At 40.4% G+C, this 14,933-nt stretch overlaps 1 protein-coding gene across 6 annotated transcripts in view; it reads right to left on the bottom strand.

Annotated features, from left to right (window-relative positions):
- The window catches only part of RNF24 (ring finger protein 24), a 72,650-nt gene that overhangs the window by 24,949 nt on the left and 32,768 nt on the right, over positions 1-14,933 (bottom strand). For 4 of the 6 annotated variants that reach the window (XM_073342943.2, XM_073342946.2, XM_073342947.2 and 1 more), the window contains exon 2: positions 6,422-6,571. In XM_073342943.2, coding sequence (XP_073199044.1) covers positions 6,422-6,564 — 143 coding nt within the window. In that variant the 5' untranslated portion in view covers positions 6,565-6,571. Of the gene's footprint in view, positions 1-6,421; positions 6,572-12,521; positions 13,190-14,933 lie in introns of those variants that run through there. The other 2 variants (XM_073342944.2, XM_073342942.2) reach the window with 2 other exon arrangements.

Below are 14,933 nucleotides of genomic sequence, written 5' to 3'. Positions count from 1 at the left end.
CATACGAAATGATGGAAAGTCTCTGGTGCTAACGCACTGAGCACATTCCAGCACTAAATTGCTGGATAAGAGGCACCAATGTCACACCAAGGCACTAAAACTGAGAGGGTCCAACCCGCACCCTCCCAAATAAAAAGCCTAACACAACCCAGCACCAAAGCCCTTAGAAGCCAAGGAACCTTTCAGAGCCTGAGGAGTTTTTTCACCAGTCCCATGCCAGAAAGCTGGTACCCAGAGTGAGTTCTGGCAGATGGTATCTTTAGAGAAGAAAATATGCAGTATTTTAAAAACATGCTCTCCACAATTAGTGCGGCAAGATAGTGAAGACATATTAATCTCCAAAATTAATCACTCATTTCAGCTACAATTTAGAATCCCCTTCCAATGTTTATGCCCACACCCAGTGGATTCTCTCTTTAAAAAGGGAATATTGCATCGCTTTGGATAATTTTGTTTCTTTCAATTTCAAGTACTATTAGAATATGCTTCAGTAATGAAGTGAGTAAACTACTAACTTAACAAAATTCAGAGGAAATAACATTTTATAGATTTACCTCCATTATTAGTACACTTAACCTCTCCGAGTTCAAAGATAGAAATCTGTAAACCAGGCAGCACAGTCTAGAAGAAAAAACCTCATAAAAGTCTTACATTTTGCACCGGAGTAGCGTTTAAAGATGCAGTATCTCTGGCTGTACTGTCTCAATGGATCTACTAGTTACAGCCCACAATGGAAGTACAGTGGAATGTCCCTTCTCTATTGCTTCTTTATGAAAAAGATCACTCTTTGGCTGGAGCTGCTATTAGCTTCTGTTGGTTACATTTATTTGCTCCTCCCTTTGTTCCTTCAAATCCTGAACTGAGAGGATTCTCAGCTTGAAAAGACCAATGTTTTCTCCTTCCTAGTGAGTACAGTACCCAGCTTTCTTAGTATTGTATATTCAGTGACAACATCATGTCAGTATTCTGTGCATAGGCAACAGTGATACGCCAGAGGCGATATTATATTCAAAGTGGAATTCATTAAAGAATTGGCCTACTAGACTTCCGAGAGAGCTATTCGAAACAATTTGTGACACTCAGTCAAAAAATGCAATTCACCATAGAGACACAAACCAAATACAACGCCTCCTTGACATCTGACACTGTCCCAATGGGCTTGGGGAGAAATCCACAAGTAAGAACAAGCAAAAAAAAACCAAACCCATGCAATAAAAAGTTCCCATTATATTCAAGATGACTGTATAATTTCCATGGGCTGAAAATAGGTTTATATGAGAAGACAAATCCTTATTTCAATTGGCAACAAAAAAAAGAAGAGAAGGAGCCCAAACTCAGCGCAACAGCAGTACATTTGTGTGGTAATTCTCTCCGTGGTAAAAGAGATCTGCTTTTAACAAAGAGATACCGCATCTTTAGCTTTCCACAGCTGACAAGGAATGACTTGTTTAATCTGAGCATGTTTAAAATCGGAAGGGCAAAAGTGAACAAACAGCCTCTTTGGGAAAGAAGTGCCCCACGTTTCCTTACATAGTTCGAAATATTTCAGCTAAAGGTGGCAACCATAAACATGAACACACTATAAACTGTCCGAAAGTTTGATTATGGACAAAACTAGCATTTACTTTAAATTAGCATAAACACCCCTTTAAAATATTTAAAGGAACACACTGGTGTTAGTAACCCTCCGAGTTTGGGTTTTATGGACTGAATGCAATACATTTGGTGTCACATTAATTAATTTCCCCAAAGTTAAAGCAGATAAAAAAAATCAGCAACTGTCTTTGCAAAATTTCTTTTCCTTGTTAAAAGGCTGAACATAAGAATGGCCAGACTGGGTCAGACCAAGGTCCATCTAGCCCAGTATCCTGTCTGCCGACAGTGGCCAGTGCCAGGTGCCCCAGAGGAAATTAACAGAACAGGTAATCATCAAGTGATCCATCCCTTGTTGCCCATTCCCAGCTTCTGGCAAACGGAGGCTAGGAACAACATTCCTGCCCATCCTGACTAATAGCCATTGATGGACCCATCCTCCATGAATTTATCTAGTTCTTTTTTGAACCCTGTTATAGTCTATAGTCTTAAGGTAGAATGCACCTAAACGGCAACATGATAGGCAGCATTACTTTAAAAGAGTGGAATTAAATGTTCCACATCTGCATGCCTTTTAAGAGTAGAAGAACATTTAATTTTATTTCAGCCCTTCTTGCAAGCCTTCTTGCCCTCTTTTTCAGGACAGATTTCATATATAACCCAATATACTTCTGTGTAAAGCCAATCTGATTGTGGAGGGGAAAACTCTTGGCTCCCACGGAGTGTATTATGGAGCTTCAGAAGGTAGGAATACAGTCGACTCCTGAAACTATGGGCAGGTCTACACTAAAAGCGCTACATCGGCGCAGCTGCACCGCTGTAGTGTGTCTAGTGAAGACACTCTATACTAACAGGAGAGCGCTCTCCGTTGGCATAATTACTCTACCTCCGTGAGAGATGGAAGTGATGTCAGAGGGAGAGTGTCTCCTGCTGACACAGCACTGGTTTGGACAGGGCTTAGGTTGCTGTCATTTGCATCACTCAGGGCGATGTCTTTTTCACACCCCTGCGCGACATAAGTTAGATGGACTTTAGGGCAGGTCTACACTACCACTTTTGTAAAAAGCAGCTCACTTGGCAGTTTCTCCAAACAGCAGTACCGTTTTTTTAATCCAGGCAGCCATTGGCCTAGCTGTAAATACACCAGGAATCAGGTCTTACCAACGTTTGTTTTCCAGTACCTTCAGTCTGACACATTAGTGCATCAAGTTACCTAGGGGGTGCTCTTTTATCGGCTTTATTTGCAACTCCTAAAACCAAATGCTTGGAAGCAGCACGATGGTGTAGTAAGGAATGGAATATGGGAAACATGTACCAAATAACTTCATGTCACAAGCTCCATCTGTTAGTTGCAAAAAGTACTTTTTTCAGCGACCAGCATTGCTACAAGTAAAAAGTTAGATAACGGGATACTTTGCGTTAGCACCTGAACAAAACCCTGTTTTGGCTTCACAGACTGCATTAAAATCAAGCCCTCGTGCATCATGCAAGACCTAAATGATCTGGTCCAGTCAGTATCATGGTGTGGTCTAGTCAATACTGCATCTGTTACTGTTTATTCATATTTATTTTATCCTACTCCAAATGCAGTTTTGTATTAAAATCGTAACTTCATTGCAGAAGTTGCCAGGGGAAAGCAGAAGGTTTAGTCAGGTAGGTAGCGTATTACTGGGGATTTTGGCACACAAAAAAGGTGCGGGAGGAGAGTTTATTTTTGAAAAACAAGAGGTAGTTCAAGCTTTTGGAACTGTGAAAAAGATGCATCTTTTCTTACCCCTTTTGGAGCAGGGGCAGATGGGGCTAATTTTTTTAAGGTGTTTGTATGGAACAGGGAGAGTTTGAATTCCTCATTCTCTATCCACGCAAATCATGACAGCAACTAATTCCCTCATTGCATCCAATCCTACTGCCACTGCATCCAATAAAGACATCCGAGTACATTTGCCTATTTCTACTAAGCTGGTCAGCAATGGAATAGTTACTAATGCTGACATGTAAAGAATTACACCTCAGAGTCAAAACTCTACTGGTATGAAGGGACAGTGCCCACTTCTCTCTGGAGCTACTGCTTCAGAGACTCTGCAGATTCAGGCAGATGTCTCTATAGTCAGCTCATATTTTGAAGGCTATCTTTACAAACATGACAGGTGGAGATCTAATTTTATTTCAGAAATTCAAGCTGAAGTTCTGGAGCACAATTATGCAGTAAATTCAAAGGAGGACAATTATGTGGCAATTTACATGGCTGCAAATCAAATCATATACGAGGCCCTGACTAATGTAAGTTGTTCCCATACAAAAGGTTTCTCAGGTTCATGCTTATCCTGCAAACAACAAATGGAATTGCTGATTATGACTATAAAAGAGAGGGAGGCTTTTTACAGATTCATGGAGTTTAAGGTCAGAAGGGACCAACAGATCAGCCTGTCTGTTTCATTCGGTTATTGCTGTACTGAGCCCAGTAACTTGTGTGTGGCTGAAGCATCTCTTCCAGAAAGGCCTCCAGTCTTGATTTGAAGACATCAAGAGATGGAGAATGCACCACTTCCCTTGGTAATTTATTCCAATGATTCATCACCCTCTCTGTTAAATGCAAATTAGAAGTTAGGCACAACTTTTGTCTAGCTTCAGTTTGCAGCCATTGGCTCTTGTTAGGCCTTTCTCTGCCAGATTAAAGAGCCCTTTAGTACCTAGTATTTCCTCCCTGTGAAGGTCCTTACACACTGTAATCAAGTCACGTCTCAATCTTCATTTTGATAAGCTATACAGATTGAACACTAAGTCTCTCACTGTAAGGCATGTTCTCCAGCTCTCAAAATCTCTTTCGTCGCTGTTTTCTGCACCCTCTCCAATTTGTCTAGATTTTTTTTTTTTAAAAGTACAAACACCAAAACCAGATGCAGTATTCCAGCACTGGTCTAACCAGTGCCGTCTACCAAAGTATAGTCACCTCCCTACTCCCATTCCCCTGTTTATACATCCAGGGACTGCATTAGCCTTTTTGCCACAACATAGCACTGGGAGCTCATGTTGAGTTGCTTGTCAACCATGACCCCCCCTAGATCCTTTTCAGAGTCACTACTTTCCAGGATACAGTCCTCCATTCTGTAGACGGGGCCTGCATTCCTCGTTCCTAGATGTATAACTTTGCATTTGGATGTATTAAAATTTGTTGGCTTGGTAAACTGGGCCCATTCAATCAGGATTACTCTGTATGACTGACCCGTCCTCACTATTATTTATCACTCTGTCCATCTTTGAGTCATCCAAAAGTTTTAGCCGGCTTTGCTTTGCTTCGGGCAACAGTTATTGAGCTGCAAATATGTGAACATTACTGAGTGCTTGTACTCTGCTTTTATGATCTAAGGGATATCTACGCTACTGAAACTGCTGGTTTTGACTTTTAGGTATTAAACACAGCAGCCCCATTGCCCCCATGCCAGCAGCTATCCAGCCAGTGTAAACAGGGTCAATGGGTCCAGTGTTCACAGTAGCAGAAAGTGCTTCACTCCTGTTGGAACAAGGCATCCAGCAATGGGTGTAGAATCCTGCTGATCTCGTCTACATTAGTGAAACGACCATTTTCAATACCAGCTTGGGAGAGAGCGTAAAGGGCAGCCTGCTGTCTGACGCTGGGCAAGAGACAGGCTCCAAAGAGGAGGAGTGTGTGCATAAATGTAAAATGTTAACGAGACGTTAACGAGAAAGATAATATGCAGAACAGCTGTGTGTATGTAGGTTTTCAGTAGGAATTTTGCAAGGTATCTAAGATGTGCGTGGGGTGAAGTGCAACTGCTGCCAATAAATTGAAATCTTCACAAAGAGATCCTTTGTTCCTGACCACTGAGGAGAGGCAGACACAGCCTTGAATCATGCAGACTGCAGCGTGCTGACTTTTCAGAATAGACTTTTTTCTCTCCCCTCTATTGTAGGTTAGTATTTATTTATTTGGCTATGTTTCCATTCTCCCATTCCATCTGGGAGAAATAGTTTTGCCTCACAATTAAATATTCAAACTTCCCAAAACCAGAATGACCTTTACGGACCACATTCATCACTGTTCAGATTAACAAGTCAACCCTGCATCATTAATCTCTAAACTGAGCTGTTGAATGAGCAATTTGTGTACAAAAGCAAATGGGGCAGGTATCAAACATTTCTTAAGCACACAGTACATGAGTTATTAATTAAAGGGAGAGATGCATCAAAATATAAGCAGCAAGCAGAAAACACTGATGCCAAGAAATCATGCTTTTCATGCACGTTTAAATTACAAAAAAATCCACTTTAAAAGCAGTACATTATAATTGCTTTCCTTTAGACTCAGCTCTAGAAATGTGCCTGGATCCAATTAGGTACTTATTATATGTGCTCTGGATGGATTTAATATATATGAATGTGTGGGTCTAATACTAAGCCACTGAGCAAATTATTCTACTTAAAAATGGAGAATTAAAATAATTTCATAGATGATATCCAGTGGTAAAGACCAGACAACACTGTTTGCAGTACCAGATGGGAAGACAGCACTATCCAAATCTATTCAAGTAATACCTGTAAAGTAAATCAACAATGGATTCATTAAATCTAACGTCTTGCTGCGCCTATGGAAAATTTTACCATTTAGGTGGGGGAAAAAACAGTGTTTTGTTTTCTTTGAACACTACTTAAAAGGGTTCAATCCTAGAAAAGGTAGAGTGCCTCCAGCAAGGTGCTTAATAGTACTCTCCATGCCTGAATGAACCACGGGAAATGTTTGGCACATCACATGACTGGGACCAAATAGATTTCAGTTGGCTTCAGAAAATAGTAATGGTAGTTTATTTACCTGATCAAGTAGCAACAGAAGAGTAAACTAAGGATGAAGACGAATATGGCAGTGCCAAAAACCACAATGTATATATTGAGAGGCAGGTTCTGAAACCCAATGTTCGGCATCCTGAAACTGTAATGCTGGAAATCTGAGCTCATGGATGGGCTGTGAGGAAACAGAAATAAAACAGAAGGCTTTTAGGTGCAGTCAGAAGAGACCAAGAATCAAAATCGTGTTAATTTTTAAAGTGATGAATGACAGCTTGAACATTTTAGAAGGAGAGAAATAAAGACGACCATCCCATTTCCTGGCAAGTATGTCTCCCATGCCCCTGAGGAAGCATTCCAGCAGTACCAACAACATTTGATTGTTCCCTGTGACATAAGAGAGGGGAAAGGAAGAGAAATGCTATGTTGGCTAGTTCACGCTCCCACAAGTTTCTTCTTCGTGAGCTAAGGTCCTGGTTTAGCAATCCCAAGACCAGTCCAGCATTATTGCAGAGCAGATGGACAATAAACCATAGACAGAACTTTTTCTCCTCCTTATGTGATCTTATCCAGTTATTTCCCTTCAGATAAACACATGCAAGTGCTTTAAAAAAAATGCCACAAAGAGTTACCACAGATGTACATTTACATAGTACATGTTATTGTGGCCAGTGACCATCAATACCTGAAACCTGAACAACCAAGAAAGGAATGTTTAAAGGGCTGAAGGGCTTTGAATTAAGAGGATTTTATTTTTTTAACAATTGTTGAGACCAATTCCTCATCTAGTGGAAATTCCCCTCTGAAAACGTCAAACATGCAAATAATTGACTGCTATCCAAACCTGTTCAAATCAACACTGAGCTGATCCTTGTCTTGGCTCAAGCAAAGCTAGCATTCCTACTTGAATATGGCGTTTCCCTTTTATTTTAGGTGTGGTTTCCTATGCTGCAGTTAGTGTAAGCCTGCATGGGGGCAGAGAAGAATGCAAGGAGATTTCCACTAACATATGGCACAGCCACAGGAAAATTACAGGTTTCAGCGTAGCAGCCGTGTTAGTCTGTATTCACAAAAAGAAAAGGAGGACTTGTGGCACCTTAGAGACTAACCAATTTATTTGAGCATAAGCTTTCCTGAGCATCCGATGAAGTGAGCTGTAGCTCATGAAAGCTTATGCTCAAATAAATTGGTTAGTCTCTAAGGTGCCACAAGTCCTCCTTTTCTTTTTAGGAAAATTACAAGTGCCATAAAACTGGATTTTACAACTTTCACACGGGTCAGCTAATGTCTACCCATGTGAGGCAGACTGGCTCAAAGACAGGTTGTAGGGTGTACGCCTCTGTCTAAACCTTCATTGATTCTCCCTGATCATTCAGGGGGCTTACTAAAGTGCCAAATCATCTTTGAATAGGTGAAGCTGATTTGGATAGGGCAACACAGGAGGAGTATGGAAGGAGAAGGCGGCAGTCAGCTCAGCTGTCAATTTACCAAGATTCAAGCATGAGACCAAAATCAAGTCCCAACAGAGGGACCAAATTACATTGTATAAACTCATTATTGCAAGCAGCTGCTTAACATATGATCTCTCCCATGATTTCAGCTTCATGTTTCATTATATGGGATGCCAATATTTTACAGTAAGCATAACAGACAGTATACTGAATGCAGGTAAATCTAGATATAAAATGAATAAAATACCTTATAATCAGGTAAAATAGATTAATTAATGTCTGTACATAGTCATTTAAGTTACAGTGCTACTAATTAGAGTTTATACAGCAATGTTTGGAAAAGGCTTTGAAATCCTTGGAAACAAGTGCATATTTATTATTGTAACTTACTATAGCTTGTAAACAGCCCTCTTGCAAAAAGATCATGCAAATATTAATTTATCCCAGCCTTCCAAATGAACGTACATCAGATCAGGCAAAAAATTTACCTGCCCAACTCTACTTAAGAATTAAAAAGAAGATGTTTACCTGTTCAAATGATTTGCCCAAGGCGAGCGAGCGTGCAGTTTGCAAGGCTGAATTACCCGCTGTTAGCGTGAAGCTTAATGAAAAATTATCCCTATTTTACGAAAAAAAGAACGAGGAGTACTTGTGGTACCTTAGAGACTAAAATGTGTTTGGGCATAAGCTTTCATGGGCTAAAACCCCTTCATCAGATGCATGCAGTGGAAAATATAGTAGGAAGATATATATACACAGAGAACATGAAAAAATGGGTGTTGCCAGACCAACTATGATGAGACTAATCAATTAAGGTGGGCTATTATCAGAAGGAGAAGAAAAGTTTTGTAGTGATAATCAGGATGGCCCATTTCCAGCAGCTGACAAGAAGATGAGTAACAGTAGGGGGAAAATTAACAGGGGGAAATAGTTTTTACTTTGTGTAATGAACCATCCACTCCCAGTCTTTATTCAAGTCTAAATTAATGGTGTCCAGTTTGCAAATTAATTCCAATTTTGCAGTTTCTCGTTGGAGTCTGTTTTTGAATTTTTTTTGTTGGAGGATCGCAACTTTTAGGTCTGTAATCAAGTGACCAAGGTGGTTGAAGTGTTCTCCGACTGGTTTTTGAATGTTATAATTCTTGATGTCTGATTTGTTTCCATTTATTCTTTTACATAGAGACTGTCCGGTTTGGCCAATGTACATGGCAGAGGGGCATTGCTTGCACATGATGGCATATATTACATTGGTAGATGTGCAGGTGAATCAGCCTCTGATGGTGTGGCTGATTTGATTAGGTCCTATGATGGTGCCCCTTGAATCGATATGTGGCCAGAATTGGCAATGGGCTTTGTTGCAAGGATAGCTTCCTGGGTTAGTGTTTTTGTTGAGTGGTTGCTGGTGAGTATTTGCTTCAGGTTGGGGGGGCTGTCTGTAAGCAAGGACTACTTTACAGATGAAGAAACTGAAGTACAAAGGCAAATGAGTTTTCAAAAGGAGGCTCTATTCAGTCCTATTTGTGCATGTTCAAACATTTTTGTGTGCACTCGTAAGTGCTATTGTTTGTGCACCATTGATGCTACATATAAATCCAAGAGTTACTTGCACTTGCATTTGTGTTTTATTTCCACATCCAAAGTTGCATCTGTGCTGTTGCATCAGCACAGTCTAAAACCTCCGGAGCCATTTTCTGGGGTGTGGCGGAAGTCAATTCCCCTCGGCTTGGAATAGCTTCCTCCCTTTGCATATTGACGTAATATAGTCAGACTTCTTTAAGGGATTTGACTTGGTACCACATGACATTCTGATTAAAGAACTTGAATGATTTAAATTAACACGCCACACAAAATGGATTAAAAATTGGCTGATAGGTCTCAATGTAACTATAAACTGAGAATTGTCATTGAGTGGATCTGTTTCTAGTGGGGTCCTGCAGTGATTGGGTCTTGGCCCTACGCTATTTAGCATCTGGAAAAAAAACCACAATCATCACTGATAAAGTTTGCAGATGACAAAAATTGGGGGAGTGGTAAATAATGAAGATGACAGGTCACTGATTTAGAGAGTGATCTGGAATACTTGGTAAACTAGGCATAAGAAAACAATATGCGTTTTAATACAGCTACATGTAAACGTATACATCTAGAAAAAAACAACATAGGCCACACTTACAGGATGAGGGACTATCCTGGGAAGCAGTGACTCTGAAAAAGATTTGGATGTGGAGGTGGATAATCAGATGAACATGAGCTCCCAGTATAACGCTGTGGCCAAAAGAGCTAATGCAATCCTGGAATGCATAAACGGGAATCTCGAGTAGGAAGAGAGGTTAGTTTATCTCTGTATCTGCCACTGGTGTGATCATTGCTGGAATATGGTGTCCAGTTCTGGTGCCCACTATTCAAGAAGGATGTTGATACACTGAAGAGGGTTCAGAGAAGAACCACAAGAATGATTAATGGATTACAAAACTTGCCTTATAGTGATAAACTCAAGGACTCAATCTATTTAACTTAAAGAGAAGGTTAGGATTAACTTGATTACAGTCTAAGACTTTGTCTAACTAGCACTTTTGTCAGTAAAATTTTTGTCAATCAGCGGTGTGAACCCCCCCCACCGACATACATTTCAGCAGGGTGGACAGCACTATGTTGGTGGGAGATGCTCTCCCGCCGACACGGCTACCACCGCTCGTTGGCATAGAGCAGCAACACAAGAGACCGTACAGTGGTGCAGCGGGATAGCTGTGCCACTGTAAGGTCTGTAGCATAGACATAGCCTAAGTATCTTCCTGCTGAACAAATATTTAATAATGGGTTCTTCAATCTGGCAGAGAAAGGTATAACCTGATCCAATGGCAGGAAGTTGAAGATATTCATACTGGAAATAAGGTGTAAATTTTTAACAGTGAGAGTAATTAACCATTGGAACAATTTACCAAGAGTCATGGTGGATTCTCCATTGCTGGCAATTTTTAAATAAAGATTGGATTTATTCCATAAGCTCTGCTCTAGGAATTGTTTTGGGGCAATTCTCTGGCCCGTGTTATGCAGGAGGTCAGACTGGATGATCACAATGGTCCCATCTGGTCCTAGAATTGCTGAATGAATCTATGAATATGCCCTTTCCTTTTTCAAACCCACTTCTTCCGTTAAACCATCCTCTGCTGATCTCGTTGTGGTTTCTTTCATTCCTCCTTGCATGTGAGCCACTGTTACCTGCATGGCATTTACAGGATTTATACTACCCACTTTCAGAGCAAGGAACCAGGGCCTTCTTACCTGTTCTGAAAGCACTGTGTACTCTTATGCTCCTCTATAAACAGTAATAAGGTAGATGGCTGTGCATGTATTATACAACGTATAAGCTTAGTTTTCATGGGAAATGAAAAACCCACCAAAAGAATTAGCGCACAGAAGGCTACCCTTCGTGTATGTTGCTTGCCCTCACCCCTGTAAGAGCTGTGGAACGAGATCATTTATATTGATTTTTTACTCAAACCTGCATAACAGTTCTTCCAACATGTGTTAGCATCAGTCATATTTGGGATTTGCATCACCTTCAAACTTGGCTCTGGTTTATTTTCACTAATACCCCACTGAGTAACAAAGGTGTCTCTGTAACTTTAAAATTACCTTTCATGCTGTAATACTGCTGTGTTCTCTCTCACTGGCTTCAGTTCCATAAGATAGCAGTTAAGTGTTTTCATAGTAATTTCTTGCAACTTCTAAGCTTGATTAAAATCCTTAAAGACCAGAATATGTACCAAAAGAGCCTCTGAGCCAAAGCAGAAATGCTCCAATAACTTCTGAGTCTAGAAGCTTGTATACACCCTTAAAGCCACTTCTCGGGTACTGCTTATAACACAACTGTCTGAGGCCTTGTGTTTCAAATGGGATTAGCTATCTTGTGACAACTATGTTGATTTAAGAAAAAAACCCAAACCCAAACTTATTTTCCTTGTCTAGACAGAGTTAATACAGTTTGGTCTTGCAGTAGGAGTTTGGGGTTTTTTCATGTGTCCCTTAACTGGGCTACTGCAGCCTTGTTTAGTCAAAGGCTGTACTATGGATCAAGGATTCTGTTAAAACACAATTTGGTCACGTTTACATTGCAAGGGGGAACCATGTTGTAACCATTTTAGGGTGTGTGTTGTAACTGGATCCCCAAGATAGCTATAGTGTATATGGGATCTAAGGCAAAAGAAAGGAAATGTCTAGTTAAAGTCAAAGTCAACATGCCAACCTGACCCTCCCTTTGTGGTATAACAACAAGGACAAACAAAACAGCCGCACACAGATTGTTTGGAACTCCGTACAACACCTTAACACAACTAGATAAGGATAGTGTTACAGTTTTCCTCCTTTTGTCAAATTAAGCAGGCTCTTAATGCTAATTGCTAGTTTTCAGCGTGAAAAGCTATCACAACAAAGTGGGTAAGGCAGCTTCCCCCTCCTCCCGAAGAAAGGAGTTTGGGAAGGATGTATCTCCTCCTGTTTTATTACAGGTACACTTTAAACAGTATTGCAAAAGCAGCAGGGTTAAACAAACAGTTATGTAAACCAAAAGCTTTCCATAGGCTGATCTTGCCACATCTTTCTACTTCGTTTTTCTATTGAACACCATTTATAAGTATTACTTCCTTCACCCATCATATGCTACACATCACTTCTTACTTTTATCCAGTGACTTGGCTGCGTTTTACCTCTCATTCTGAAACAAAAGCATTGGGAGCAATTCTTCATCCTCCGACTAGTGCTTTGAATTTTGTTGTGTTCAGACATTATGTTATCCAGTATATATGCCATGGTCTTTTATATTTATGACCTTTGGTATCAGATTAACTATAAAAACTCAGTTAAAGCAACATTCTTCAGAGCAGGAAGTGAAAAGGCAGTTTATTAACCACTAAAGAAAAAAAGAGATGGGCAGTCTTAAATATCTGATCCTGACAGACATCACTTTCCTTCCTCTTACAGTTTGTATGGCAACTTCCACCTTCTCTGTACGTGTATATATATCTTCTTACTATATGTTCCATTCTATGCATCCGATGAAGTGAGCTGTAGCCCACGAAAGCTTATGCTCTAATAAATTTGTTAGTCTTTAAGGTGCCACAAGTACTCCTTTTCCTTTTGATCCACTCAGTCATTCCTTCCTTACATGAGGTAACCCTAACCAACCAATACCTGAAAAAAGTGTAAGTGGGTCTAAGCTGACGATTAAACCCGCCCTAAAACTATCCTAATTAAACCAAATGAAATTCAATCAGATAATAGGCCTTATATAGCCTTTACTCAAGTCATCAGTTCCACTTAAATCAATGAACTGCCTTGAGGCATACTGATGGAAGTGGAAGTAAACTTGCCTGGGTGCTGACCATGCTGTGCATGTTCTATGAACAGGCTTCACAGGATTCGAAGTAAATCGTTAGTTGCCAGTAAACATTGATTTCACCGGACACAATGAATCGACGAAAAAAATATCTATTGGTAATAGTCTGCAAGCAAAGACTCCCCTGCACCTTGTGTCTGCAGGGATCTGGTGTCACCTGCTGCAAAGGGAGTCCCCTGCGGCACCACTGTGAAACCAAACATTTATTTAAAAATAAGTAAACAAATAAATAAATAAAAACCAGAAAAAAGGTTTTAAAAAACCTGATATAACTGGTGAATTTACACAAAACAAAACTGGAATTCTGCCAAGCCTATCTATAAGTAAAGAAAGGACTTCAAACTCTAGGACTGTCAGTCCAGCACTTTTCACAGCATAAAATTCTTTCAGCAATACAATACATTTAACTCTTGCCACATTGGGGTCAACCTGGCAAGTTAATTTTTTTCTTCTATTCCATAACTTAACATAAAGACATGGGAAATAAAAGTGTCAAGTAAAAACCATTAAAGGTTAGACTGAAAATATTCTGCATGAGATTTGGGAAACAAATAGCTTTAAGGGACTTTGTATAAACTGACAGATTTTTAGAAGTTGGGCTCTTCTTTTAACTTGTATTTTAGTCTACTTCACAGATCTATGAAGCAGCAACCGAAAAGAAAGAAGATTTTCTTTGTTTTTTTTAAAATTTTGATGAAGTGTTTTTTTTGCTTCTGTCCCTATTTGGAAGTGCTTTGCTTAATGTAAAGAACTCCTTTCCCTACCCCAGGCACCTTCCTTCCAGACACATCAGATCCTTCACTATTCATATTTCGATGGGAAGCCAACGGAGAAGGTGGTCAGTCACCCAGAGATAAACTGTAAAATAAGCAGAGATTTGTCAAAAAGGTTTTCTATTCTAGGGTAATCAAATAAATGTGGTAGGAAGGGGTAAGAGTGCCTTGATGTACCCTCTTATCCATAATAAGGGCAGAAGATCAGGGCCTAGGAAAAAGCAAGTGTAATGACGAAGGATTTGAGATAGCATAGCATGCATTCAACATGCTCTAGATGATCTTGCATCGTTTGTTGCTCCTTGTATGCCAGAGCAAGTGACAACCTTGCATGTGTACAAGAAATAGGGCGGTTTTGAGGAAAGGAGCTGAGGTGGGAGCAACAGTGAAATACAGAAGGGGTTGGGGATGTCTCTCATTAGGGAGGGAAAATGGCACTGAGAGGATAGTACAGGAATTATACTCAAGGAGAAAAGGAGATTTTGCACCAGTGCCCATGGGTAAGAAACCAGAATGGGGTAGAATCTGCTCCCCCAGATCATGGTAGGGCACCAACTGAACTCAATGAAAAACAGCCAGGGCAACTATGCCACTGGTATTTGAGCATGTGTGTGTGGGTATGGGGAAGGCAACTAAAAACTCAGCTTCAGACAGATTTGAAAAATCAATTGGCCAGTGTGAGAATTTGGGATGGAATTCTGTTCAAAGCTGAATTTCCGTACGGCTCTAATTGCCACTGCCTCCAGCAGAACCCTGTGACCTTGCAGCATGTGAAGTTTCTGGGAGGGGGGGATTAGACGGTTGTGTGCCCGGGGGCTTATCTACATTTGAAATGCTACCGTGGCATCGCTGTACTGATGTAGCGCTTCAGTGTAATACTACCTGTGCTGATAGGAGGGGTGCTTTCGTCGGCATAGGTAG

This window comes from Lepidochelys kempii, chromosome 4 (genome assembly GCF_965140285.1).
Source record: "Lepidochelys kempii isolate rLepKem1 chromosome 4, rLepKem1.hap1, whole genome shotgun sequence".
NCBI lineage: Eukaryota > Metazoa > Chordata > Testudines > Cheloniidae > Lepidochelys > Lepidochelys kempii.
Note: the sequence above shows the minus strand (reverse complement) of the source record. Positions and strands in the feature narration are given on the sequence as shown.